Source organism: Phlebotomus papatasi, chromosome 1, assembly GCF_024763615.1.
Source record: "Phlebotomus papatasi isolate M1 chromosome 1, Ppap_2.1, whole genome shotgun sequence".
In the NCBI taxonomy this organism is placed as follows: domain Eukaryota; kingdom Metazoa; phylum Arthropoda; class Insecta; order Diptera; family Psychodidae; genus Phlebotomus; species Phlebotomus papatasi.
This window is the reverse complement of record NC_077222.1, coordinates 76,422,723-76,450,552: the sequence shown is the minus strand read 5'-3', so window position 1 is coordinate 76,450,552 and position 27,830 is coordinate 76,422,723. Positions and strand designations below refer to the sequence as shown.

Sequence of the window (27,830 nt, the reverse complement as noted above, 5' to 3'; positions counted from 1 at the left end):
CTTATATATCTCGCATTATAGCAATAAATGCTCTGCTAAGACAACACTAAATATCCTAGACGCAATGTCTACTTTCTAGGCCAGCGCCTCTGGTGATGGTGGGGACGACTATTAAGTTTAGTCGATCGTACGATCTCAGTGAGTACGGACGTGAGTTCATCGTGAGTCGTACAAGGGATATAATGTAGTAAGAGAGTATATCGACTGCTCCATTCGATACTATGCTAAGACGAATTAGCCTTATGTTACTTCGAGAGTTATGTTGCTCCTGAGACCGAGATCTACAAATGGTGAAAATTGGGTGGTCATCCGATGTTCGGGTAACGAGATATTTGAGACTTTCGAAAAAAATTTACACGGGCAGCATAGGAAATCTCCAACTTTAAATGGCTCTCCTGAAAAGTTGTCATTCTGAGACAGCATAGTATGGAATGGAACCGTCGATATATTCCTTACCCCTTAAAACCAAGACACACTTACGACTCAAGTCGAGGAATGGCTTATGGTAATTATAATCAAAATTATGATTAGGTTACATTTCCATCAGTTTCTGAATAATCCGTTTCACGACTTAAGTCGAGAAACGGCTTAGTTAGTGGGAAAATTATGAGTTCAGTCAAATAATTTTTGTAATTATAAATGATATTAAGTCGGCATTAGGGCCCAAATAGGCTCATGATGCTGATTCTTCAGAATACTTAACCAGTAAAATTTAGCAGTAAAAATTTATCACAAACTGTCATACACTGAGGGCTTAGGATATCGATTAGAGATCCTTTGTATAAATTTCCTTTACTTAATCATTTACTGGCAGATTTTACAGAATAAATACTCTCTAAAACATACACGAAAAAAAACATCATGCAGGCTTTGATTAATCGTTTGTACTTTCGATCATCGGAAAGGTTACTCAAAATTTTGCAAGAATAAGCAAAAATTTTAACTTGTTTCTGCTAATCTTATATGACTTACATCTTGACAAGTTTGGGCTTCGACTTTGAAAAATCCTATATATATATATATATATATATATATATATATATATATATATATATATATATATATATATCGATCATTAGCGTGTAAAATTGAATAAAACCGAAGCAGTTTCAATTTTCTTCTTTTTTGTTTTGACTTAAACATTTTATTAATTAAATATTTTTAAAGAAAACTTTCTATAAAGTCTGTCTTGCAATAATTTCTGAACCATTGCTATTTTATTATTTAAATAATTGAAATAATTTTCTAGTAAACTTTATTTATGTGAGGGACACTTCATTGTGTGAAAGTTTTAGTAATTATCGTTGAAAGAAAAGAGAGCTCATACCTTTTATTTGGAAAGCTCATAAAGATGCTATTTTCATAAAAAGTGTCGAATAGTCGTTTGAATTAATTTCTTTAAAGTATTTTCATACAAACGGAAGTTTTTTTTATTGGTGAAGGAAAAAAGGGAAATTAAAAAAAAGTTATTCTTGATATTTTTTGATAATCTACAAAATGACATTGTGTTTGTAAAAATTATTTTTTAGAATAATTTAAAATAATTATACCTATATGATTTTCAAGATGATAAATCTTGAAAATCCTATGTTGTGAAAAAAAAACGTTCTGAAAAACGTAGGGCAAAGTACTCTCCCTTCGAACGTTTATGCCTTCGAATATTGTGAATTTTCTTTTAGTTATCCTAAGAAATTTTCATATTTATATTAAATATTAGTTGGCTTATCATCAATTGTTGATAATTCTATGATAATTTAGTGTAAATCTCTTACGAAAAACAAAAGAAATTCACGTTTTAAATAGATTTCATTTGAGAATAAAATTAGTAAAACCGAGCAAAAAATTGCGTACAAAAACAAAACATTAAATTTTCAGTAAAGTATTAGTAAAACCCGTAAAACCACAGTAAATATTAGAGACTAGACTATTATTAATTAATATTTTTAGATAGTCAATTCATAGATAAAACAGACATGTTATAATTTTAGATCGAATGTAGTTCATGGTCATATAAAGAGAACGTATAAAAATTATGCTAATATGGACTACCTTACCCTCCCATACTAAAATTGTGTAATAAAACTTTGCTGTATGATATTTTTGTCTTTAAAGGTCAAATTGAGGCCTCATAAAATAATATATTTAACCCATTATATTGTTTAAATAAACATTAATTTTCGATATTAATTGTTCGATATTAATATAACTGTCTTATCTTTACGCGAAATTGCCCTACACGGGGAACTTTTCACTCTGACTTTAAAGACAAATTGTCTTTCTCATAAAAGATTCATGAAATTCAGATTTCTTTGCGTCTATACCCAATTGTGACTCACAGAATAAAGGACATAAATCTTTGATTCTGTTTAATATTTGCAAAGTTTAATCTAACTTTTTTATGAAACTGCCTCGCAAACCTTTCTTAAATTTGGACTGTCTCCAAAGAATATCTATAAATGAAGAAACAGGAACTAGAAATAGTTTTTGAGATATTCCATAAAGTATGTTTCTGAGATATTCTATAAAGTATGTTTTCCTATGGTAGAAATAGTAAAAAAAAATCTTTCAAATTCATTAGATGAAAATGATTTTTTTCTTGGATTTAGGTCAACAAACACCCGCATGGATTTTCTTTCTCGGAAATATTTGCAAAATTATGCCAAAATGATTAGAAAATGGGAGACCTACATCTTAAGTAAAAAGCTATCTTCAAAATCAAATGTAATTTCTTCCTAAGAGTTCGAGCAATTAAAAGTGCTTCAATTTAAAACAGTTCAATTCACATGCTGGAAAGTATACTGATTTATGAGAGGAAAAATTTCCATTTTGAAATAAAAGCGGCATTCATAATTTAGAAAGAGTATGGGGTTCATCAATGAATCATTCAATTTATCATTATTGGCTCATCGCAAAACAAGCAACCCCAAACATTTCTGTTTCCATTGAATGAAAAAAATCACCCTCATTTTAGAGCACTCAAAGCAGAATATCCGTTCGCATATTTTAAAATTTGTCAAAGTGGTGCTTTCATTGATAAGCGATGTGATGAATAAAAGATACACCGAATGGCTTAATCTAAGTGCTTCAAAAATAAAATTTTACACAATTATCATTTTCAAGAATTATTGAAAGAAAATAAACAGAAAAATTTGGTAAAGGAATTGAAATGAGAGATTTGTAATTTGAAGCACCTAGGCTGGACCACTTTGTAGGTGTGAAGTGGGAAAAAAAAGACCAATGACATGGTAATTTGTGCGAAATCGCCCAGTTCACAGTGTCTGCAACGTCAGTCGCAGCCACTGGCCGGTTGCAATTCCCATTCGCTTGTGGCCACACGTGTGGTCTCGACACTTATCCTAACACTAACCTAATCCCCGGGTCAAACGTTCATGGCATAGAAGACGGCACCCGTCGCAGCGGCTGACGTGGTGGTGACTCCTGACGTTGTTGTTTGCGCTGCACCCGTGGAGGTTGTGTGTGGCGCCCCCGAGACCGGTGACATGAGTGCACCATTGCCGGCACTCACGTCACCGGGTGGCACGCTTGCCGCCCCCTCGGGAGCACCGCGCTCGATGTACTTCACGGCACCGCCTGTGGTATCCTTCTCCTGGGCCCCTGGCGTCACATAAGCGTAATTTCCCGGACGTCGTGGGCGTGGGAAGGCAGCATAGTTAGCGTGGGCAGCACCACCTCGTCCTGCCACCACATGCAACTGCATCCCCGGGAGTGGGTATCCCATGGGAACGCGAATTGTCTGCTGCGTCACCTGAAAGTACACAATCAAGTTGATAATTCCACTCACATTTCCCTTTCTTGTTTTCTTCCTTTCACTCATTTGCTCAGGATAGTTTCGCTAAATCTGTAAAACTTCTGAAGATGTCTTGAGAGTGTCTCTAATTCCCAACAAAATTAACATTCATCCTTTGTACCTTTTTCGTGTATGACATATCAATTAATTTACTCAAAGGCGTTCTAATTTTATTGCTTTTAAACGAATTTATGCTTGAAAAAATCTCACTAAAAAGTTAAAGTTGAAAATACAAGGAGAAATTTCTTAATTTCTTAATTTCTATTCCTTCATCGATGTTTTTGCTGCTAAATATCATGTTTAAAAATCGTTCTTAATGATCGGAAAAGGTAATCCATAATATTGCTTCTCAGGCTCAAAACTATAGATATATTTTAACCCTTTAACGACTATTGTCTGACAACACATAAGAAAATTATTTTGTCATTATTTTCTTTAACTCTATACTTTAGTTTCTGCCCATTTTTGGAAGCAACAAACATCATTTTTGTATCTACTCTGTCGACTTTTTAACATATCATTGCTCTCAAAATTTCCTAGTAACTTTTAAGTAAACAAATTTTCAGGTATTATGAATTTTCAAACTAATATTAATGTTTTTTTTAAACTGAATATTCTTTATGTGACTCCAATAATAAAACAGATTTAATTAATTGTTGTCTAATGAAGAACACATAATTTTCTATCGGAATACTGTGTTATTTCATCAAATGATGTTCAATATGCATTTATCGTAACTTAATAACTTGAAATTTTGAGTATGAAAACAAAAGTTACCATAATTGAGAATACACAGTAAGAAATCGTGTAAAAAATATAACGTGTATTCTAAATTACCACTAAAAATGTTAATTTTAATTTTTTACCACTATTAAAATGGTAAATTTTGTGTAAAAAAAATTTGTGTAAAAATTTTCAGCGTGTAATTCAAAAATGTAATTTTTACCATTATTCAAGTGGAACTGTGCCACTAGAAAAGCACCACTTTATTTTAAGTGTAAGCACCACTTTACACAGAATTCCAGATTACATTCTGCATATTACATGCAAAAAAAAGTACACGCAAGAAATTACAAGTGGGAAATTACACGTTTCAAAAATTACACGTTTTTCAAAATTACCACTAAAATAGTGATGTAAAAAATTACACACTATTTTAGTTGTAATTTTTTTACTGTGTATATAAGAGAATAATTTTTTAATCTTTTTAAAGTTGAATTTGACCATATTTTTATTTAAATTTAAAGTAAATTAACACATCACTCAATAAGCTCCAGCACTGACATATCTAGAGATTTTTAAAAATGAACACCCTTTCAATTTCATGAAAATCTCTAATTTACAGAGGTTTTGTACGGTTTGCTCTACACATTGTAAGCGGAGGCAGCCAAAATCCTGAAAAGCAAAATCCAGAAAACCGAAATCAAGAATGAATGTTCAAAATCCTGTAAAGGATGAAATTATATGGAGGACAATGTGTAGAACAATCTCCCAAGGCACAGAAAATTTCCCTTTGCCTCCAGCAAGCGCTGGCAATCGTGGAAGTACCTATGACACTTTTAAAAATTCGGAATTTTGGCTTTCGGAATTTTGGCCCATTCGGGATTTTGCCTTTCGGGATTTTGGACCATTCGCGATTTTGGCTTTCGGGATTTTGACCGGGACCCATTGTAAGATATTTTCATAAAAATGGAGCAATTTTAATTGAAACGTTTGTACATTGTACGTATTTACGTAAATTGTGTGAAAGTATTTCATTTTAACGAAAATTACTCCTTTCAATTTTTTCCTTTACCCCGTTACGCGTAACTTATTTCTATTGTTGATCATGTTAAAAACCTTGCAAAAATCTTCAATTCCACATTATCTTGATCAGATCATGCCAGATCAATTTGACGAAATGTCAACTATTCTTTTTATAACCTTAGGCGATTTCGGGACATCAGCACGCACATTATGCCCTCTAGATCTAGACACACTTACGACTTAAGCCAAGAGACGGCTTACTGTAATTATAATCAAAATAATGATTTGGCTGAATTCCCATTAATTTCCCACTAACTAAGCCGTTTATCGGCTTAAGTTGAGAAACGGATTAGTCAGAAACTGATGGAAATGTAATCTGATCATATTGTGATTATAATTACGTTAAGCTGTCTCTCGTTAAGTCGTAAGTGGTCTAGGGCATTACAAGATTCTCTTGCTCTTCGCATGAGCGCTTCTTTTTTCTTTCTTCAATTGGAACAGAGCTTTTCTTTGCGGTGGATAGTGACACTATTCATCTTCTGACTGACTTTTGTTCAATAGGACCATATCACTCCCCATAGAAATGTATTTATTGGCTGTGAGGCTGTGATCTTATTTCTCACTTAAATTCCAGAGCTGTGCTCTTTCTATATCATTTGTTAATTTCTGAATGTCCTAAATACCTGTCGAGTCTTTTGGTTGGGGGGGGGGGGGTTCGGCCAGGGTTGAGGGACTCATAGTGCCTAAACTTTTATAGGCTAATATTCGCAAGGATCAGCCTGAATCTATTTAGGCCCTAAGGTCAGGAGTGACTGTCTTTACTAGTCACTGTTTTTGTGCTTTTCAACGCACATCCTAGTGACATACGTAGGTCCGCGAATGGGACTCCTCGATTTTTTCAGGCTAAATAAATCTTAAAGAAGCATTTTCTTATCTTTTCTTCATCTTGCTTACGCTTCTTATTTTTTCACCTTTTTTCACTTCTTGGTTCTTTTTTTTTTGGTGTTTTTCATTGTTTTATCTCTTATCGTTTTTCTTTTTGATATTCTTTTTCTCTTTATCACAATTGTAAAAGAGGGATAAACCATATTTTTGTGATGAAATTAAAATATTCTAATTCCAATACCTAAAATTTGTGATAGTGATTATAAAAAGTTACGAAAGTATGTTTATAATAAAATTGTCCGACAATTGATTAGATTGGCTTGGAAATCTTGCTCTCTCTTTTCGACTGGCCTATTCCTAATGAAATATTAAATATATTGTAAATGCAAAACGCTAAGACGACGACGGACGCATTTGTGGCGATGCGGAAGATCAAATATGAAATTAAAATAAATTTCATAAGCGAAGCAAATTTTGATGATTTCATTACAATCAATTTATTAGAATCTCATGTTCTGAATGTTGATCATAATTTTTCAAATTTTTTGAAGAGAAAAAATATCGCTACAGAAAGCGGAATTCCAGGTTCCCGAAGATCCTGGGAACCCGAAGATATTCCGGGATTTTGGTATCGCAATAATTTAAGTATTCTGAAATACAGGGATTCCGTTTATTCAATGTTTTGATACCAAGGATTAATCCCGACCATAAAAAAAACGTCGTAATACCAGGATCCTGTATTGACTAGTCATAGCAAATATTTAATGTGATAAGAGTGTTCCATGACTCTGTCCATCAGAAGAGCCATGGAGCATTGATTGATTTGATAGCTTTAAAACTCTTTTCAAAGTAGATACCGCGTTTGGTCTCCAGTCAATCAAAACCAACAAAGCGTTGAGGATGGAAAAGTTTGTAGAATTCCACGAATTGCGCTTTGATTGGAATAGCTGCTCCATCCACCATATAGTTAAGCTCTGCCCCAAGTGATTACTTTTCAAACTTAGAAAAAGTGCTCCAGGGAAATTGAGGCCTTTTTGAACAAATAAAACATTTTACACAAAAAGATATCGAAAGCCGAAATATTGTGTTCTAACTGGGAATTATTAAGTGAAGTGTTATTCCATTTTTTATATTTTTAGAATTATTAGATTCTTTTTTTTTTATTTTTATATTTTAGATAAAAAAAATGTTAGATTGCAATTATATAAAACCCTTAAAAATAAAAGTAGAAAATTGCCACAATGAAGTTAAAAAATTGGACAGATTCAATGATATTTTTTTTAGAAATTCAATTGACATTAAAAAAAAAAGACATTGCCTGCATTGAAAACTTCTGTTTGAAACAATTTAATTTAAAAAAAAATCAAGCATTGTTCTCACGTCTTAAAGGGAAATTGTTCTTTTTTAATAACAGTTTTTCTCAGCAGTTTCTCTTTTGACGTTAAAGGGTTAACCGTATTTGTCTCTACTTACGTTTTTAACAGACATGTGAATAAAATGATAAAATCATTTTTCCGTAATCTTCCTATTTGTTCAATTCTGAAACAATTAAGAAAATTAGGGCATCACAAATCTAAGAAAAATATTTCGGAAAAATCTTGAACTGTAACATCAACTTAACTTTAAATATTTAATTGATAATTCTTTATTTTTTATTTACCTAATAAATTTTTTTTTCAACTTTTTTCAGGGTTCATACATCAAGAAGTCAAAGGTAAGCCTTCTTATTTTAATATAACCTCTAAGGTGAATTATAAAAATAGAAATTACTTTTTATTTGGGTTTGTAAGAAAGTTATATTGGATAAAATCTCCACGTTTATGCACGAATAGGAATTAACATTTTATTTATTCTCATGGGAAATGTCACCCCATCTCTCTCAATCAACCAGGTTGTCGTCATTTTGTGCAGAAGCACTCTATCATCTCCAAACTTTTTGGAAGAATTTTCCCTCAGTAAAATTGCGAAAAACTTTATTACATTATTCAGAGAGCTCCAAAAGGAGAATATCATGGCCAATATTGCCAAAGGAAAGGTATGCAATACGCGTGCTTCTTATTAAAATATTTAATAAGTCATTTCCAAAGGGAAATTATTTCATCTCCGCGAAGTGAATTTGCAAAGTTTTTCTCTCCTCTATCATATAGTTCCATATCTTATAATAGTTATAGACATTATTTTTAGATACACCAACTGGTGTATCGAAATGATGAGAGAATTTTGAGAGGAAGAAGTATGTGGAAATTATGAAAGTTCTATGTCAAGGCAAAGGAAAATTCAGTATATGTACAGAGAAAACCTACCTGTTGATATTCGAGACGCCTGAATTGTTGCCCAGGAATTTGTTCATTACTCGTTGCGTATCTGGCAAAGGATTCGGTATTGTTGTAGGGTATAAGCACCATTGTTTGATGGTAATTCCTCAATGGCGGTGGAGATTCTGGGCGACGTGTGGGACTTCTGGCGAAGCGCCCGTATTGCTGCTGCTCCACAACACTATGGCAATTTTGATAGATTGTAGCTTCCTGATGTCCATGGAAGCTGTGTCGTCCATGAACAGCAGGAAGGTGATTGAAGTAGTTGCTGTTCGTAGGAACAACTTCTGTGGATGATCCTCCTGTGCTCTGGCTCCTCTGCAGCTGCTGCTGCTGTGGAGCCTGCTGGGATTCTGAAGAAGTGAAGTAGGGCCATTGGGTATTTGATCCAGTAGTTGTAGTCAGTTGTTGTTGCTGTGATGTCACAGTATGGATGATGGCATTAGCCGGATGCATTTTCTGGATCATGTGCGGAGGTGGAGGTTGTTGGATAGTTGTATGCGTCTGCTGAACGACTTGAGTTGTCTGCAAAAAACAAATTTACATTTTGATATTTTGCAATTTTAAAAAAATAGAACAGAAGAGCTATTAATAGCCTTTTAGGGAAAATTACGTCATGGAAATTACTAATTTATTTTTCATAAATCCTGGGGGATTTGGCAAAATTCCTCATACAACAATTCTGTTCAAACTAAATGTTTCCCAGTTGAATTTTTTCAATCAATAACATTTTAATTTACCAGAAAAATCTTGTTTTTCACAGAAAAGAAGTGAAAATATTTAAAGAATGAATAACATGATAAAGCGGTGGAAAAGCATTCCAGCTTTGCGGAATGCTTGAACTCGAGACTTAGACACTACACCTCTAAAGTACTTTCGCATAATTTACCGTTTACTGGTTCACAACCGATTCATTGAACAGATTGAATCACTTCAAAAGATTGTCCAAAATAGCTTAGGAGTAATACAATTGATTTTTGGATAAAAATTACTTATCGGTTACGAATCGGTTCATTACCGGTTCAGAACCGATTAGAACCGATTGGAACCGGTTCAATTTTAAAGGAAATTCCAAGACCTTTCCAACGAACCCAAACATGATACCGTTCGCTTGATAAATGCGGTCTCTGGTGTCTTTTTAACCGTTGACCTTGAAAAACCATTATTCGGAATGATTCTACGGTATTTTCGTATATAGACGAAATGTTCGTCTGGGAAATCTCTAAAACATATCCAAAAATCAAAAAAATCGCATGACGCATTGCCCAAAATAGCTTAGGAGTAATACAATTGATTTTTGGATATAAATTACTTATCGGTTATGAATCGGTTCATTACCGGTTCAGAACCGATTGGAACTGCTTCAGACTTGTTAGGAATTCCAAGACCTTTCCAACGAACTCAAATATGATAACATTCGATTGAGAAATACGCTCTCTCGATCATTTTTAACTTTTGACCTTGTAAAACCGTTGTTGGGAATGATATTGTTGTATTTTCGTAAATACAATTACACATCCAAAAATAAACTTGGTTTTGGATGGAAAGCGGAGGGATGGGGAAAATGTGGGGCACGTTATCGATCCTTAGCTTGACTTATGGAGGGGTGAGGGGTCCTCCGAAGATCCCAATCCCAAGTCTCTGTCTCTAACTGTTTGGCTTCTAGAGCTAGCGACAGCTGAACGAACAGACCGATCAGACGGATAAACTACGTCACGTCAAAAATGTCGAAACTTCAGATTTCCAAAATTCTACCAAAATACGGAAAATACAACTGCATAAGAGGTAAAGAGTCGAACTAATTTTATGTAACTCACAATCGAGGGATTGTATATAACTGCACTGCTCTATCTGTGAATCTCAAACAGTGAAATTGGTATAAACGATGCAAGATTTTCTAAAAATCAATGCAATTTATGTCGAGACAAAGAAAGAAAGAATATGCTAGACAATGGCTCCACTTGTAAGTCATATATTAACTGAAGTTGGTGCACTGCCAAAGCAAGAATTCTCAGGGAATTTAGGTAAATGCGAAAATACTCATTTTCTTATACTATCCACCCTTCCTTCCAACAACATCTTTCCGGGGGAAAAAAAATCAGAATATTGTGTATAGGAAGGTGGTAAATGGGAAAGAACTTATAGAAATAAGCGAAAACATTTTCAAATACATTAAATAAGAAAATAACCCAGGGAATATCGGTACCAAGGAGAGAGAAAATTGAATTTCAAAGTACCAGAGTTAAAATTTAAATTTAAAGGGCAGATCTGAAATTTTACTGTTTCGAACTCAAAAAGAAAGCAATAATAGAATTCACTTTTTTTTTAACTTATCACTGTTCTGGAGCTTAAACGGTTAAAGATATTAACTTTCGGTATTTGGTGCCCCTCAATGAAGAAAAAAATATTATCTCCAGAGATTGATGCTTTGGAGTTGCCAGAAGCGAATATTTAGTTTATACACACCTATGACCAAAAAATTCGTCATTTTGAATCATTGAAGGTTAAAATTAAACCAATTTGACGGCCTATTTTTCAATCGATATGCCTAAATTTCGAATTTTCTGAAAGGCTTGAAATTTCCAACCTTGCTGCATGGGTTTTTAATCGTTAGGGGAGACTGGGGCAAAAAGTAACAAAACGGATATTTTATTTTTTGCAAGCTACTCGAGCGCTTGAAAAATTTCTAATTAGCACAGTTTTATAGGAAATTTACCGCTCTACAACTTTGTGAAAGTAATTTTCCTCTATTTTGTAAGGAAATACGTTTATCGAGCCAATTTCTAAAAGGTAATTTTGTGACTATTCTCAAAAATGCTGGAGCAAGTAGTACCAGACATTGGGTGTTATCATATTTTGATTCGCTTCATTACGGGCTTTCGTAAATTTGGAAAAAAAATACCTAGATGACACATTTTCATAGAAAATTTGTTCATATACACCTTTGTAAAACACCATTTTCTCTGCGAGAAAAGTGAGAAAACGAGAAAAACGCTTTTCAAGCTATTTTAGAAAAAAAAACACAAAAAAGACTGCAAATCATTTGACCAATGCAAACAACAAGCGGCGAGACACTATAATGACGTTTATTTTCGCCATGAGACATCAAAAATTGCTTCGCTTTTTTGTTACTTTTTGCTCTATACCTTTTGTTACTTTTTACCCCAAGTGGCCATTTTTAATAAAAGGATTTCTGGAGAAAAGAACTTTTGTGAAATTCTAAAATAGATAGCGGATTCGTATTCAAAGAATTCATATTATTTAGAAAATATTCACCAGTGCATACATTTTGGAAAATAAGTAGGTAATAATTGTTATCTTCTGCAAAGAGAATATTTCAAAAATAGGGCTAAAAATTTCGATATTTTTTATTTTCTAAATTCCTTGTTCGAATTTTAAGAAACTTACGGCATTGAAGAAGATCTATGGAGGCTATCTATAGAAAAAAATTTGAGCCGCTATCTTTTGTACCTTGGAAGATATTGAATTTTGAATTTTTCGATTTGTGACTTTTTGCCCCAGTCTCCCCTAATGAATCGGTTAAGTACCGGTAATTGATTCATTTCTTTCAGAAATATATTTTTTTACTTGACCTTGTGTTTGTTACCGACATAGAGGTCAAACGGTAAGAGAATCGACTACCGGTCTTCGGTGACCACCCCTACGTGGACATTATATCGGACGATAGCTTTATTGTAATTAGGTTAAGCCGTTTCTAGGCTTTAGTCGTGGGGCTATGTCTGGGGCATAATGGCTTAAGCCGAGAGACGACTTAGTGGGAAATTGATATAATTATGTTTTGAGTACAATTATGTTAAGCCATTTCCAAAATGTAGAAAAAAAAATAGGGTGCGATTAACATTTTTTCCTCATAACTTTAACACTTTTTAGGTGTAAAAATATATCAACATTTTTTAATGTTATTTTACACCTTTTTAAGGGTAAAATTAACATGAAAAAGGGTACCTTTAACCCCTGATACACCTAAAAAGGGTAATATTTACACCGATTTCGGATGAATATTGCAGGGTAAAAGTAACATTTCCGGAATGTTATTTCATCTTTTTCGGATTTCTTTCTCAATGTAGGCTTAAGTGCTCATAAAAAGGTTATATTAGGCCCCAAATAGACTCAGGCTGATCCTCGATAATATTTAGCTTGCAAAATTCGGCAATTTACCTTCCAAACTTCCATACACTGAGGGTTTACATCATCGACAAGGGGAAAACAACTGACCAAAATTATATGTCGTAGAATCAATATTCACAAAATATTCACAATTTCATATGGGAAGAGGAAAATATTATATTCGAATATTTTCCCTACTATTCGCAATATTCAGAAATTTTTGCAAATATTCGCGGTATTCACGAATTTTGAAAAATATTCGCGATATTCGCAATATTCGTGTACAAGATTGGTCTAAATCCGTTGAAAGTTACTAAATTCAAATTAATCCCGATTAATCGAATATCGATAAGAAATACTGCCAGGATATCGCCCATCTTGATGATTTTAAATATGGCTAGAGTTTACTGTTAGATTTTTTGTGCAACGTGAAAGACGAATAAAAAGTGTGCTCAAAGAAAAAAGTAAATTTTCTCTGTTCCAGAAGAAAAAGTTTGATCCATTCTTACCGGATCTAATTCTAGGTGTACTTTCAGGTATAATATTCACTGTTTGCTTAGAGGCTGAATTATCTGAGAGAGTACTTTATCATCTCTTGTCTATTCTTAGGTGAATCTGAGACAAGTTGGTGCGCTATCTGCTTGGTGGATGGTATTAATCTTTTCTGAATTTATCATCTTTAGGTAATATCCTCTTCAATTCGCGATATTCGTAGTATTTGAGAAATACTCGAGATATTCGCAATATTCGCGAAATATTTGCGATGTTCGCAATATTCAGCAAATATTCGCGATATTCACAATATTCACGATATTTCTGAAATATTCGCAATATTCACGAACAAGTGGAAATATTCGCGATATTCACAAGGTAGATGTCGTAGACTCGCAAGTTGTTTTCCCCTTGATCATCAATTACTTAGAGGTCCTTTGCACGAATCATTAATATTCTAACGGATCAAATTGAGTCTATTTGAGTTCTTAGCGTAGTTGGGACCTATATCTAAGATGTTAATCAATATTTATCAGTATTTAAACGATATTTAAATAAGTTACCTGAATAGGACCAGGTTGTGCCAATTGAGCTTGCATTTGCTGTAAAATTTCATTAGTTGTGCCAAATTTGGGTTTTATGCCCCTAACTGATGGTCTCTTGTTGAATCCATAATCATTCTGTTCATCATCATCGTCCGATGCAACAGCCGAATGAGTATTTGTCGTGGTGGTCTCAGTGCCACTGTACCGCTTTTTGATTCGATCTGTACGCGAGGCTTCTTGCTGTGCAAATGCCGCTAATTCATCAGATTCCTGACCAGGAGTTCCAGCAATTACATCTGGTGCAACTTGCTTCACCTCATCATCATGCAGAACGGCTTCGATGTCACCCAAACTGTATTCTGAGCATTGGGAACTGGCTGTAGAAGCACGATCACCAGCACTGAGGGTATAGTAGGAGAAATCATCTCTCTGACCAGCCACACAGGCTGTCAGAGGAGCCAATGTTGACAGGAATTGACGTCTGGATTCGTTCTGACGTGGTGGAGTTTGATGAATTTGCGTATGTGTTTGTGGCATCTGTACACCCATTCCCAAATCCGGAGCAGCAGGACATCGGCAATCCTGCACCGGGGAGATAAAATCGTAATCACACATCTTGACTTGAAAGTAAATCCTACAAAATCTCAAGAGGTTTTACTAATATCCTATTGTTTGAGAAATTCCACACACACAAACCTTTAAATCTCGAGCTTAGTCAAAACTTTTCTTTTTGTGTAAAAAAATTATGCAAAAAATATTTCGACAAAAAAGACCCCTCTTTTCCCCAATAAAATTCAATACAAATTCTGCTCACGATACCTGAGGAATAATCACAATGGGATTTTCATCTGCCTCCGGGATGCGCTCCTGGCGCCTATCCCTATGAAAGATGTCCGTGATTTTGCGGTAGGCCGATGTAGAGCCACTGGAGGAGCTACTGGCTGAGGAACTGGGTGAAAAACTCTTATCCGGAACATATTTAGATTGCTGTGGGTTCTCCTCACCGGCCGGACTATCTCGGCGCTCGAGGTCATTCCTTGGATCTTTAGCATTTCCCTCAGTTGGCGGGTCGTCGATATCACAGGTGAGCTGTCTGATTCTCTCCTCGAGCGATGTGTCTGGCCGAACGGGCTTCTTCTTTGGTTCATACTTAATGAGTGAGCGCCTCAGTGCATTGCGCTCAATTGTTCGTCGAATGGTATCTGTCTCGGAGTCACTGCTGACACCCAAACCTCCTCCTCCAATTGTAGAGAGCGTAGGACCCCTCTTTGACTCATCGAATGCCCGGAGGGCTTCATGAGTGAGCGGTGGAGCGGCGGTGGATGCCGTCGAGACGGCTGGGAAAAGCTGGCGCAATGCCGAATTGGGACGAAGTGCATTATGAAAGAGGCTAGATTGTTTTTTAAGCAACATTATCTCTGCCGGTCGCTGATCCTCTTCGGCATTTTCACCCGACTGCACCTCACCATCGCATACCTCCCTCTCCGTATCCTTGATATTCTCCGTAAATCGTACGGAACGCTTTACATTCCCTTCCTCATCTGATGTGATATTCGTTGCATCGTCACACTAATTTTATTTATGGTTGTTGGAATTTTTGGTGTATGATGCACCATGGAAAAAGGGAAATTGCAATCATTTTTAAATTTGACGAATCGAAGGGAGATAAATATTTTACTTGTCGAGAGAAAGCGGGAAGATATTTCAATAGAAAGAAGGAAATGAGTGTCCCGAACAGCATTTATAATATTTCATGTTTTATGCATTGTGAGCATAGTAAATTTAAATAAATGTATAAATATCTATAGGTATTTTGTTAAATCAATTTTAAAGAACATAAAAATATATTCAATGTCATATTTGCAAGTTATGTATAATTAACATCACTTTCAAGATCCTAATGCGACAGAAAAAAAACTTTTTTGTCAGTATCTGATAAGAACGTAAAAAAAATTGTTTAAGGGTCCTTTAAAGATCTTAAATCCCAAATAGTTTCGTCCCGGTAAATATTTAGATTTTTTATTTTAAAATATCTCTTCCAAATATCTATTTTTAATAATTTCGAGCTTAAAAGGTGAACAATTTTAATCTCTTTAACTCATTTAAACATGGCAAAGACCTACGCTGAAATCAAGGAATAATTTCACAAAATAGGAGTTAAACAGGGGTAAAATTAGACAGTAGGAGCAGAAGGATGTTGTAGTTTGCTTGAAAAAGAAAATACCTCCCTACTTTTTCATTAAAATGTTTTGTCAGTCTGAATAAAACATTTTTCCACAAATTAATTCGCAAAAGAAAAATTTCCAAATGTTCCAAATACCTCATATGTGAGAGTGTATTTCGCAATCCATTTTTGCAACATCCAATTAATGTTGGAATGCTGGATAAACCTGGAATGGCTTTTGCCGAATATGAACCGGTAATTTACCAACTAATTTAAATAATTCTCAAAAGATTTTAGACAAAGTTTAAGGAGCAACGTTTAGCTATTTAATTAAAATAATTGTAAACGAGTGGGTAAACGTAAAAAAAATTGACGAAAATAAAAAAAAAAACTAAGGAAATTCGATAAAGAAATATTACCGCAGTAATGTAATTTTTGTGATGCCCGCCGTGTAACTCTTTCATCTCTTTTGGGAGTCTGGATATCCAAGAAGAAAACAATTTTAAAAGTGTCTTACAATTAAAAGAAATCGTCGTTGTGACGACATTGTGACGATCTATAGTAAAGAAAAATGGACATCCAAATCTAACGGCGTTATCACACTTGCACATTAAAATTTTAATGTGATTCACATTAATTGTCGCTTGTGAGTGTCCAAATATGTTATTTGTGTCTTTGAGTTACTTAATATTTGGGGTTTTTCTATTTATTGATAAAGAAGTGGACTTGGCCTGCAAAAATAAGTTTAAATTTACCTAAAGCATAAATATTTTTCACATTAAAAAATTAAAGAGAAAATCGCATTAATTTTTCGCATTAATGCTATAAATGAATTTATATCAAATTTTGCGGGTCATGTCTACCTTTTTATCAACAAATAGATCAAATTTTGAATACAAAATGATTCAAACACACAAATTATACATTTGGACTCTCACCAGCGACAATTAATGTGAATCATAATAAAATTTTACTGTGCAAGTGTGATAACACAGTAAGATAATCTTAGACCACTTTTAAAAACATTTCTACCTGTGAAGAACAAATGATTTTTTTCAATTTTAGCAATTTTCGAGTGCTTTTAATCTATATTTTTCATTAGATCTTTTACACCAAGTATGTGAAATATTTAATTTATACCTCTAGGAAGAGAATTTTCTAAATATAAATATTCTTTTTTTATTTTTCTCCCGGAACCATATACAAATTTTTTGAAAGCTCATTTTCATTAGTAAATAAGTTGCTTTGGATCGGAAAAATTTTGCCTCACCACAAATTTCATATTGGTAATCCAAATCTTTGAAAAAATTAAAAGTTTAATGAAATTAGCTTGCTCTATAAGGTCTTCATACCAGGTTCTAGCGGTTCTACCCCTGTTTGCAAATGTCTTGAATTTTTGATCCACTAACAATTGTAGAGTTTTTTAAAAATCTGTATCTGATAGAGTTGCGGCATTATTTATTATTATGGCCTTTTTGATAGGGGGGATGGCCTGCCTTTGAAAGTACTAGCCTTTGAAAGCGCCACCCTTTGAATATTTCAATACTTTTCTATGAAAAAATCCTATATTTTATTAATGTAACTTCATAGAAAATAGTAGAATCAACCATGGTTTATAGAATAGAATTTTTGATTTAGAAAATAAGCGAAAAATTTAAAAATTCAAAAGCTAACACATTCAAAGACAAGTTACTTCCCCCTACTTATTTCATCTTCGCATAAATCTTAAATTTTTCTCACAAAATGATTTCGAAGAACTACAAATCAAAAATATTTGATATGCTATAATAGTACATTACATATTCTAAATTTTGTGGTTCCTCAAAATCATTTTATGACAAAAAATGATTATTTCTACGATGAGACCATAGGTATATGAACAGGCCTAATGCTGCAACTCTAGATCATTTGCCCTAAGTGGCGGATATAACGGGTAGCAAAGAAACAATGCTGACAGGGCTCTTACTCTAAGTGGTCCTAAGGAGTAGCTCTTTTAAATATTTTGTATGTTTTCCTAATTCATAAGATATTTAATTTTACCCATCCGCGGCCCCCTTTTATATTGCAGATTTTAAAATTTGAATTTACCATTCAATTCTAATAAAACACTAAACAAGGGCGTAGCGAACGGGGGCGAAAAGTGGCAGCGCCCTCTTAGACGATATTCAAAAAAAAATTAAAGTATAAAACCAAAAATAATTGAAGAATTTAACTTAACTTAGGGTTTAACTTAATTTACCTTAAAAACATTTTGATCCAAGTGCGTTTTTACAGTTTCGAAATGTCTTATTGGATCTTATGAGCTTTCCCAAAAAGCCCAAAATCGTTTATTTTAAATTAAAAATCGATGAACGATAAAAATCCTAAAAGTATTATTGATCTAAGAACATTATTTTAAGACATTATTTTCAAGCCTAATATGCAATTTCCTCCATTAAAAAGTTACTCAGATCCATGAGAAAGTTTTTGTACCCCTTATCTAAATCCGCCGAAATCAATACAAAAATGAAACTAAAAAAAATAATAATTTTTTCGAAAAAAACAACAGTCCCAAAGTGGATTCTTTTCCAAAAGATTTTAATTGAGATTTTATTGATTTTTAAATAAAATAAAATTCTATAAAATTTGACTTTTATGTAGGAGTTTTCGAGAAAACTCTTGATCCTTGCGTTCGAAACACGATTTCTTTTGGAATAATCCTGCAATTTGCCCCCCCCCCCATCTTACTAAAATCCTGGCTACACCCTTGACACTAAATAGAACCTCTTATCAATCCTAAATGATGGGCACCGCAATCTATGTGTATACAATATTGAACATAGGAAAAGTTGCAGTACCTGAACTCGTTCCCGTTCAAAATTTTGTCTTGGTATCCCATCCCAATGCCCCCTTTAACAATTAGCCAATTGGTCTTTAACCCTGCCACTATTGCAAGATTCCAATTTTGTCCCGTAAATGGGTCTTATGGACAAAATTAACAACTAAAAATTGTTGCGGGTAAAATGAAAAGCCCTTTATTTTCCCTTTGCCAGTATAATAATTCTTTATTAGCGTCCATTATGGACCTTTTAGAAAATACCCAGTTCTTTCAACATCGGTATTTTTGATTGACTTTAATCTTCACAAATATTCTTAGTTTCTTCTGTAGGTATTACCCTATTATTTCTTTTACAAAATCCTTGTATTGTGTTCTAATCTTTCTAATTTTAAGGTATTCACCGGTCGAATCTCCCTTCTTTTCAAATTGCTCCACATAGACATAGCCTACCTTTGTCAATATTTGCACGATAATATCAGTGCTTTTATTTTTTTATTTGTTCAATTTTATCTTTTTTTGTGTTCTAGTGCCTTAAGAAATTAAAGCAGTTAAGCCATATTCCAAAATCTTAAGTCTGAAATCCGTATTACGATCCGGAAATAGTCACAGTTGAACATTTTCGTAAATTTGCGATGCTGTACCACCCCCTTTACTCTGCCTCATAAATGTTTCTTTTCGGTATAATTAGGGTAAGTGTGCCAAATTCCGGCCAGCTTGCAATTCCGGCCACCTTTTTTGTTCCTCGAATTTCCATGAATTTTTAGTTTTAACACTGTAGAGATTATACAATGCAAAAGAATAACAAAAAATGTAGCTTCGACAAACAAGATGACGTGAAAAAGACATTGGAAGAATTCCCGAAGGGTATGGAACTATGAGAATGAAAGTGGCCGAAATAAGGCACCAAAGCAATGTCTACATTTTTATTCATTTTAAAATGTAATAAGAATGATTTGAGAGTAAATAAAGAAGATAAACTGTCTATAAGGTTCCAAGCAACACTCCCTAAAAAGAAGGAATTAAAAAAATCAATTTGTATTAAAAATATTACATTTAAAACTTGACACTTTGGCGCTTGCATGCAACTATGCCGAAATTTGGCACTCTTACCCTAGTTTATTTTATCAATTTTATTCTTAAATCGGAGAAACTTAATAAAGGATAAATTGTTAAATCAATGGTGTAATATAATATAATATTTATTTTAGAGTTTATGAAGGAAAAGTCAATATTGTTGATAAAATGTTGTCTATCTTAAGTATGTGTGATATGACCCAATTTTATGAGTGGCAAGAGTGGCAATGTAAGAGGAAAATTCAAAATCAATACTATACTAAGATCTCGCATTAATTCTCTTGTGTTTATAGGATCATAATAGTGACATATCTATGCATAATTTTCTATATGACTGAGAATATGTGGGATATGGCTGTTCGGGATTATTTTGTCATAAGAGCAAATCTTACCTGTGTCTGTTCGCTCTTCCAAAGTTTTCCACCCTTGAGTATGCCCGAAATAGATGTGGCGTCATTCAATCTATCACCAGGATCAGCTGCATTTCCTGTCACCCCTGCTGCTGCAGCTGCTGCTGTTGCTGCTTGATGAATCCCTGTCGTTGGGATGCCTCCTACACTGCCGTGAGATCCTGATGGCACATTTTCATTAGCTTGCCTCACAATTCGGCGTTCTGTGACAGTCGTCATTGTGATTGTTTCGACGACATATCTTTGATTTTCATATGGTCGGACTTTTTGCAATCCATTTTCTTGTGTTATTTTTTTTTTAGTTTTCAATAATTTGATAGATTTGAGTTTTTTTTTATAAATTTGTTTATGTTGCGCAGATTTTCAACGTTCGATTTTTTTAATTGGATTACCGAGCAATGCATTTGTGGTATAAAATTGCATCCAAGTATTTTTTTTTATAACATTGAGAGACGAAAGTTGATTTTCCGAGCCACCCAATGAAGCAGCACGTAATTATGAGAAACACACAAATAACATGCATGTTACGATATTACAGAAAGGATATTAATTTCTTTAATACTAAAATAGTATATATAGCTGCTATTTTACTCAATTGAATGGTTTCCAACTTGTAATGAAATGATATTAAGTGATATATGATGAAATTTTCTGAATGACTCTACATGAAAATTTGTTCTCATGAAATAATTTATAATAAAAAAAAGAGAAAATGTTTACATGAATGTACAAGAAAACACCAACACACACAGTCAATTTGTGGATGTGTGATGTGATATTGAGATGGTAATTTTATGGGAAAAAAAGCAAACATCTTCGATTAATCTGCGACAATAGGCCTCATATAAACTATATATAAGACATTTAATTAAATCAAATACGAATAAGCATAATGATTTACAATTATACAACAGCAATACCACAAATTAATTGAATTCCGCGTCCTATATTTGACTTTCTGGTTTATAAATTAATTTATATTTTGTTTACTAAATAACAATTAAATGAATTTCTGGATTATCCAACTTGATATGTGACGCAATAAGAGCGACTTGAAGAGTCTCTTTTTGGGAAGAGTAATGCGTCTCTAATGAATTTCACAAGGCGTGATCAATTGTGTGAGAAAAGTCAAAAGATAATAAAAGGAAGGAAGAGATTATGGTACTTAAGTAACAATTTCTAACACATTTTGATAACTTATCTGCCTAATTAAAAGTTGGTGGTATTTTTTCTTTTGTTTATTTGTTCTTCATCAACCACCAAATGAGTAGCAAAACTTAAAATTCCACAAGAAAATTGTGGAATAAACGCAAATTTCAAAAGATTCACTTAAATGGTAAATGGAGATAATGAAGCATGTTGAATTTAAATTTTGTCTTCTCTCGCACCAAAAATGTTTCATTTTCATTTAATTTTCTTCACAATCTCTCATGTGTGTCACCAGGAAGAGGGATAACGAATGAGATTAAAATTGATCATTTGATGTGAATTTGTGTCAGAAAATGCTGAAAATTCCATACCTTGAGCCGTTGCTTCTAATTGTTGTTTGATAGCCAAGTACTTGGGTCTTTCCTCTCCAGCAATAATCTCCTTTTGAGTCACTCGCCTTTCAGGAGAGGTTGTCTTAATAGGAACAATTGCCACATGTGGCATTTCAAGTGTTCCAGTTTCGTCAGAACAAGGTGACTCGCATTCTATAAAATAAATTAAATTTCAGTTGTATATATGACTTCCGTCTTTGAAATGTGAAAATTTTATAATGAAAAGAAAAACAAAATCAAACGATACATCCGCCCTCATAGATAAAGTAAAATATCAAAATTAAATTTCAAAAGTCTATTGTTTGCTGAACGTGGCTTTTGCACCGCATCACAAAAGAAAATTCGATACAATTCTAAATGCACCAAGAACTTCTCCCATCACAGAGAAACACTGTACACAAAGAAAGTGCATAACTTGTGGGAAAATATGGAAATTGGTTGATATTACTCATAAGGCTATCTTGTATTTGCTAAAGTTTTGTTTTCTTAAATTGGTGTATATAAACAGAAAACTAAAAATAATCCGTATTGCAGCATAGAATTTTATTTAAAATTCAATCAATTGAAATTTCACCTCTTACTCTTTCAAACTCAAATCCGATATAGTAATCTCTTTCTGTCAAATGAAATTTGAAATTGAAATTGAAAATGAAATTGAAATTTCAATTTTCATTTGACAGAAAGAGATAAACATATATTATCATAGTTTGAAAGAGTGAGATGTAAAATTCCAATCAATTGAATTTTACTAAATTTAAAAAATGTGTCAGCGCCATAGGGATTAAAAAATAAATTGCAATAATATTACTAATATTAAAATGACTGGCAGTTTTATATATTTAAAAATATAACGTCACCAATTTAAGATAACTAACTGAAATTGCAGATTGCACTGCAGACTAATTCGTTTCCTAGGGGAACTGTGTCATATTTCGGACGGTTTGCAATATTGGACATTTCAAAATTTTTATCTTTTTTCAATATCTATGGTATGATAAAATCTGTGGTATAATACCATAGAAACAAAAAAGCATGGCCTTTCCGAACGAAATGCCGTAAAAAAGCAGGTTTGGTAGAATTGGTAACTTTGAGAAACTTTGTGTCCGATATTTTACGCAAAACTATGTCTGTCTATTTTTATTCATTTTTAAAATTATTGAGACTTATATTACAGGAATAAGAGAGGTTTAATATGTAAAACACATCTACAAGGAAGCCTTGTAACACTGAAAGAGCTAAAACAACACTTAGGAAAAGAAAATAACAAAAAATCGATTTGAATTAAAAATATAACGCTTCAAATTAAAAACATTACAATACTTAGGTGCAACCTGTCCGAAATTTGACACAGTTCTCCTATTCTTATGTTATGTATGTTACGATAGGGTGGCGGCATTACTTGTGGTCTGTCTTTACTTATGGCATCGTCGTAATTTTTGTTAGAAAATTATTTCGAAAACCAAAAATGTGTTATGATAACACATCAAAGTAATTTGATGTTTTTCGAAATCATTTTGTAACATTGTAAAGTTTTGTTATAAAAGGCCAGAAGTAATGCCGCCACCTTAATACGACGTTGTGTTTCCGAATTATGTCTATGTTATGATTGTAAAATTTTGAAAATTCTAATTAGACTTTGTAGAATATTTTGTTTCCTAGTAGATTTTTTAGATGAAATTCGTTATTTTTAAATTTATGATTAAAGCTTGAATGTACGTTAAAAAACTTGAAAATTTTTCTATACTTTTCCAAAAAGTATTGATATTGCAAAATTCGAAATTAAAAAGTTTGTCTAGACAATTGATCCAGTCAGAACGTTTTTTGACAGTAATTTTTCTGGAATCCCTCTAACATATTATCCACATGCTATAGCTTTATAGACCACTCTCCCAAACATAAATATAGCCAAAATGACATTTCAAAAAATGTCATGTCCAACATAAACAGTTCGGGAAAACTACACTGAGTGAGAGAAATCCGAAAAGGTTAAAATAACATTTCGGAAATGTTAATTTTACCCTGCACTATTGATCCGAAAACGGTGTAAATATTATGCTTTTTAGGTGTATTAGGAGTTAAAGTTACCCTTTTTCATGTTATTTTTACCCTTAAAAAGGTGTAAAATTAACATTAAAAAATGTTGATCTATTTTTACACCTAAAAATGGTTAGTTATGAGGAAAAAAAGTTAATCGCACCCTCGTTTTTTCTTAGTGTACAATTCTAAATGCTAATGAAATAGGCTTTTCCATTGAGAAATTGAGATACATATACAGTTAAAAGTTACTTGAATACAGTTCATAAACGTTTGACAAATGATTAAAAAAAAAACAAATGCTGCTTGTTGAGAAACTGCCCCACCTTTCTCTATGTCTTTATTATGAAATTTTTGAAAATAGTCTTGAATTTTCGAAAGAAAAAAAATAGGATAAATATAATAATGAGAAAAACGTCTCTAGAAATTTTTTATGGGAGGGGGGGGGTCACCAAAAACCGGAAATTGATATCTCTTACCGTTTGACCATTTGCTCGGTCATAAGTTGAGGAAAAGCGGACTGTATAATATTCTTTCTTTTTGAGTTCAAGCCATTAAATAACTATAGTTCAATTGTTATTGTAAAATGTCATAAACAACAAAATGTGATCTTCAACGTCACTTATTTTGCTAAATTTCAATATAAATTGAAAATGGATTTCATTGCCACAGCAAAATTTAATAGAATTTGAGAGAACTCTTTGCACGTAATCCTTGAAAACACATTGGAACTTGGAGAACCTCACATGGTTAATTGACAACAATCGACCCACATCCTGTTGCTTATGTGGCGATGAGGGGAAGGTTTTGGAGGATTGTTTTATTTAAATTGAGTACCTGGGATTGACATGAGTCGATTTCTATCGCAAATATCACTTCTTCCACCTTCACCATCGACACTGACACAGCAATTTGGTGGCCACATGATTTGCAGATGGAGCAAGTGTATAACCACCAAAATACCCGCAAAACCTATTCCAAGATATACATTTAATTAGCTGAACAATTGAATAGATATCTTGGAGGTCACTTCCGCAAATGACTCAACACTCTTTCACAGGCCAAAAAGAAATCGCGATGTTGGGAAAAAGATTCTTCTAAAAGTGGTGTATCTGGCAGTGACAAGAATCTTCCACTCTGGTTGCTCCCACAGTTCACAATGACGCCACATGAAGAATCTCGAAGAACTGCCACCAGAACCGGAGTCACGGATGAGGTGCTAGGAATCTCAGAGTATGGCTTTTTTTGTTTTTGTTTAAAAAAAAATCCACAATATTGTGGCAATGCATACGGTGGCGGACATTTAATGGGGCGACTCTGAGATATGTACAATTGACAATCGTTTTTACGTGACAGAGAATCAGCGTGGTGTGGAAGAGACACTGTTGTGGCCATTGTCCAGATTGGCGGGTAGTGTATTTTAGCTTGGCCTCTTGCATGGTTATAATTTAAAATGCAACAAACGGTTACGCTCGACTAAGGTCAAGGACGGAAGTTAAAAGCATAGAATGGGAAGAAACCCCTAAATTATTCATGAAAATTCATTCATATGTGAATAATTCTAACATTCCCTTATACACTTCACCTTCCTCGCATCTATAATATTCTCAACAAGTCAACTATTAATTTCAGCAATTTGCCCTACAAATCAATAAATTGGGAAATGATGTGTAATATTTTTGGGAAAATTTCTGATTTAATTGATTACCAGGTCTAATGAATTGGCCTCAATTTTACAAATACAATGGATAGTCTCTCCCCCATTCGTCATTAAAACCTCTTCAGAGCCAATGAACTCAAACATTTTGAATTATTCAAGGTAATTAAATGGAAGATTCAAATGTCGAACTTTCCTCATAATCATCCGAATAGTAAAAAAGACATAAAATGGGGTGATGAAGTGCTCCATTCTTTGATAAATGCTTGAACTCGTGACGTGAGAAGTTAGGGGTAGTGTACTAAATTTCGGACAGCTTGCAATTTCGACCACTTCTTCTGTTCCTCAAAATTCCATGATTTTTAATTTCTGCGTTTTGTAGCGTTTGCACCTTTTCAAGTGGGTGGCGAGAAGTGGTTACAAAACTGGCGAAAAGTGGTGAAAAGTGGCGACGAAGTGGTTATTTTTACATTGTTAATAAAAATCTGTTTTTTAAGTAGTCCAGAGTTAAATTCTAGGACTATTGTTTTCACGAATCTAGAGCCAATACATCTAAGTAGTTTTGTGTCAAATTTGAGTTATCTTGTAATAAGAGTTCAAAAGTTATAATAAAATTATTAATTCCTCTTTTTCCTAAACATGGCGATAAGTGGTTACTCCACCCTATGTCTATATTTTTATTCATTTTAAAATGTATTATAAGAGTGACTTTAGAGAAAACAAAGATGATAAACTATCTACAAGGTTCCAAGCAATACCCTTAAAGGAAGTAACAACAAAAATTTGTGTTAAAAATATTACATTTCAAACTTAAGACTGGCGTTTGCATGCAACTATGCCGAAATTTGGTACATTTACCCTATACCATTTTATATAACAGACCGTTAACGTGGTTACATACAACCGATTAAGACCGATTTATAAATCATACAAAAGATCGGCCAAAATAGCTTAGGAATATTACAATTGATATTATTCAGACAAAAATTACTTATTTGTTCATAAACGATTAAAATTGGTTTAGAAATTTTAAAAATGCCCCATTCGGTTGATACTCTCACTCTAGAGCCATTTGACCCTTTGACTTTGAAAAGTCGGTATTATGGCTCCGGCAAACCTTTTAGATCAGGAAAATATCAATCAATCAAAATTCACATCATTTTCTTTCTTGAAAGTTGTGCATATGTCTACCCTACTCTTTTGCACTCTTCTTCTTCTTTTAAACATCACAACAAATTAAATTTAGTTCAGGCCAAATTTGAGTTCGAAAGAGCGAGATAGATTTATACAAATATTTTTAGAAAGAAAAGGACGCGAATTTCGTTTTAAGATTCAGATCGGTATCTTTATCAGATGAATTAGGAATGATATACAGTGCTGTCTCTCTATATGCACAGTTTGGGTACTTTTTTTGACAGTTCTCTCTCTGAATATGCACAACTTTTTTTGAAATTCCCAACGGTTTTTTCTTTCTTTTAATAAATTATCATTTTTTTATTGTTCTAGAATTTTCCATGTTATTTTAAATATAATATGAGACAGAAAAAATAAAATTAAGAAATTTAAAAACAAGAAAAATTAGTTACCAAGAAAATAATTTTCTTTATTATGACCAACAATAACTTTTGTTTGTAAACATGTTTTGAAAATTTCCCATGAGAATGAGCGAGGTCATTAAATCTATATCTCACTCACTCTTATTGAAATGTCAAAAACATGTTTACTAAACAAAATTTATTGTGCGTTCGGCATTACTTTGTCAAAATGTAAACAAATAGATTTTGAATGCAACCGACACAAAAGCTGTGCATATAGAGAGACAGCACTGTACAACGATATTTTCGTATATTGACGAAATGTCCACTTCTAGGTAACCTCTGATACATATTCAAGAGTAAAAAAAAGCACTTTTAAAATGAGGTCATATTAACGGTACTTGGCTCGACCGATAGGGGGTCTATCCATTTGGTCTCTAGAGCTGGAAGAACAGACAGACAAACAGTGTAACGTAAAAAAACTCAAAACTTAAATTTTCCTAAATTCTACCAAAATATGACCCCTTAAGGGGCAAGGGTTCGAAATATAAATATATATAACACAAAATTGAGGGATTGTATATATTCCTTCCCCTGTGGAGTCCGAGCAGTAAAATTGATATTAACTTTTACCTAAAATTAAACTTTCCAGATACTGAATAAACCAAAACGATAAGA

At 33.3% G+C, this 27,830-nt stretch overlaps 2 protein-coding genes across 4 annotated transcripts in view; one reads left to right on the top strand and one right to left on the bottom strand.

Annotated features, from left to right (window-relative positions):
• Window positions 1-1,113: 1,113 nt before the first annotated feature.
• The window catches only part of LOC129803170 (uncharacterized), a 56,890-nt gene continuing 30,173 nt past the window's right edge, over window positions 1,114-27,830 (bottom strand). The window contains exons 4-10 of one of the 3 annotated variants that reach the window (XM_055849552.1): window positions 21,906-22,079; window positions 20,368-20,546; window positions 14,739-15,488; window positions 13,938-14,501; window positions 8,743-9,279; window positions 3,368-3,766; window positions 1,114-2,450 (exon numbers count right to left, since the gene is read on the bottom strand). In XM_055849552.1, the coding sequence (XP_055705527.1) occupies window positions 3,380-3,766; window positions 8,743-9,279; window positions 13,938-14,501; window positions 14,739-15,488; window positions 20,368-20,546; window positions 21,906-22,079 (2,591 nt within the window). In that variant the 3' untranslated portion in view covers window positions 1,114-2,450; window positions 3,368-3,379. Of the gene's footprint in view, window positions 3,767-8,742; window positions 9,280-13,937; window positions 14,502-14,738; window positions 15,489-20,367; window positions 20,547-21,905; window positions 22,080-27,830 lie in introns of all 3 variants that reach the window. The other 2 variants (XM_055849544.1, XM_055849562.1) reach the window with 2 other exon arrangements.
• The window catches only part of LOC129803416 (D-2-hydroxyglutarate dehydrogenase, mitochondrial), a 121,628-nt gene continuing 101,926 nt past the window's right edge, over window positions 8,129-27,830 (top strand). Inside the window, exon 1 of the mRNA XM_055849966.1 lies at window positions 8,129-8,153. The gene's annotated coding sequence lies outside the window, so the exon portion shown is untranslated. The remainder of the gene's footprint in view (window positions 8,154-27,830) is intronic.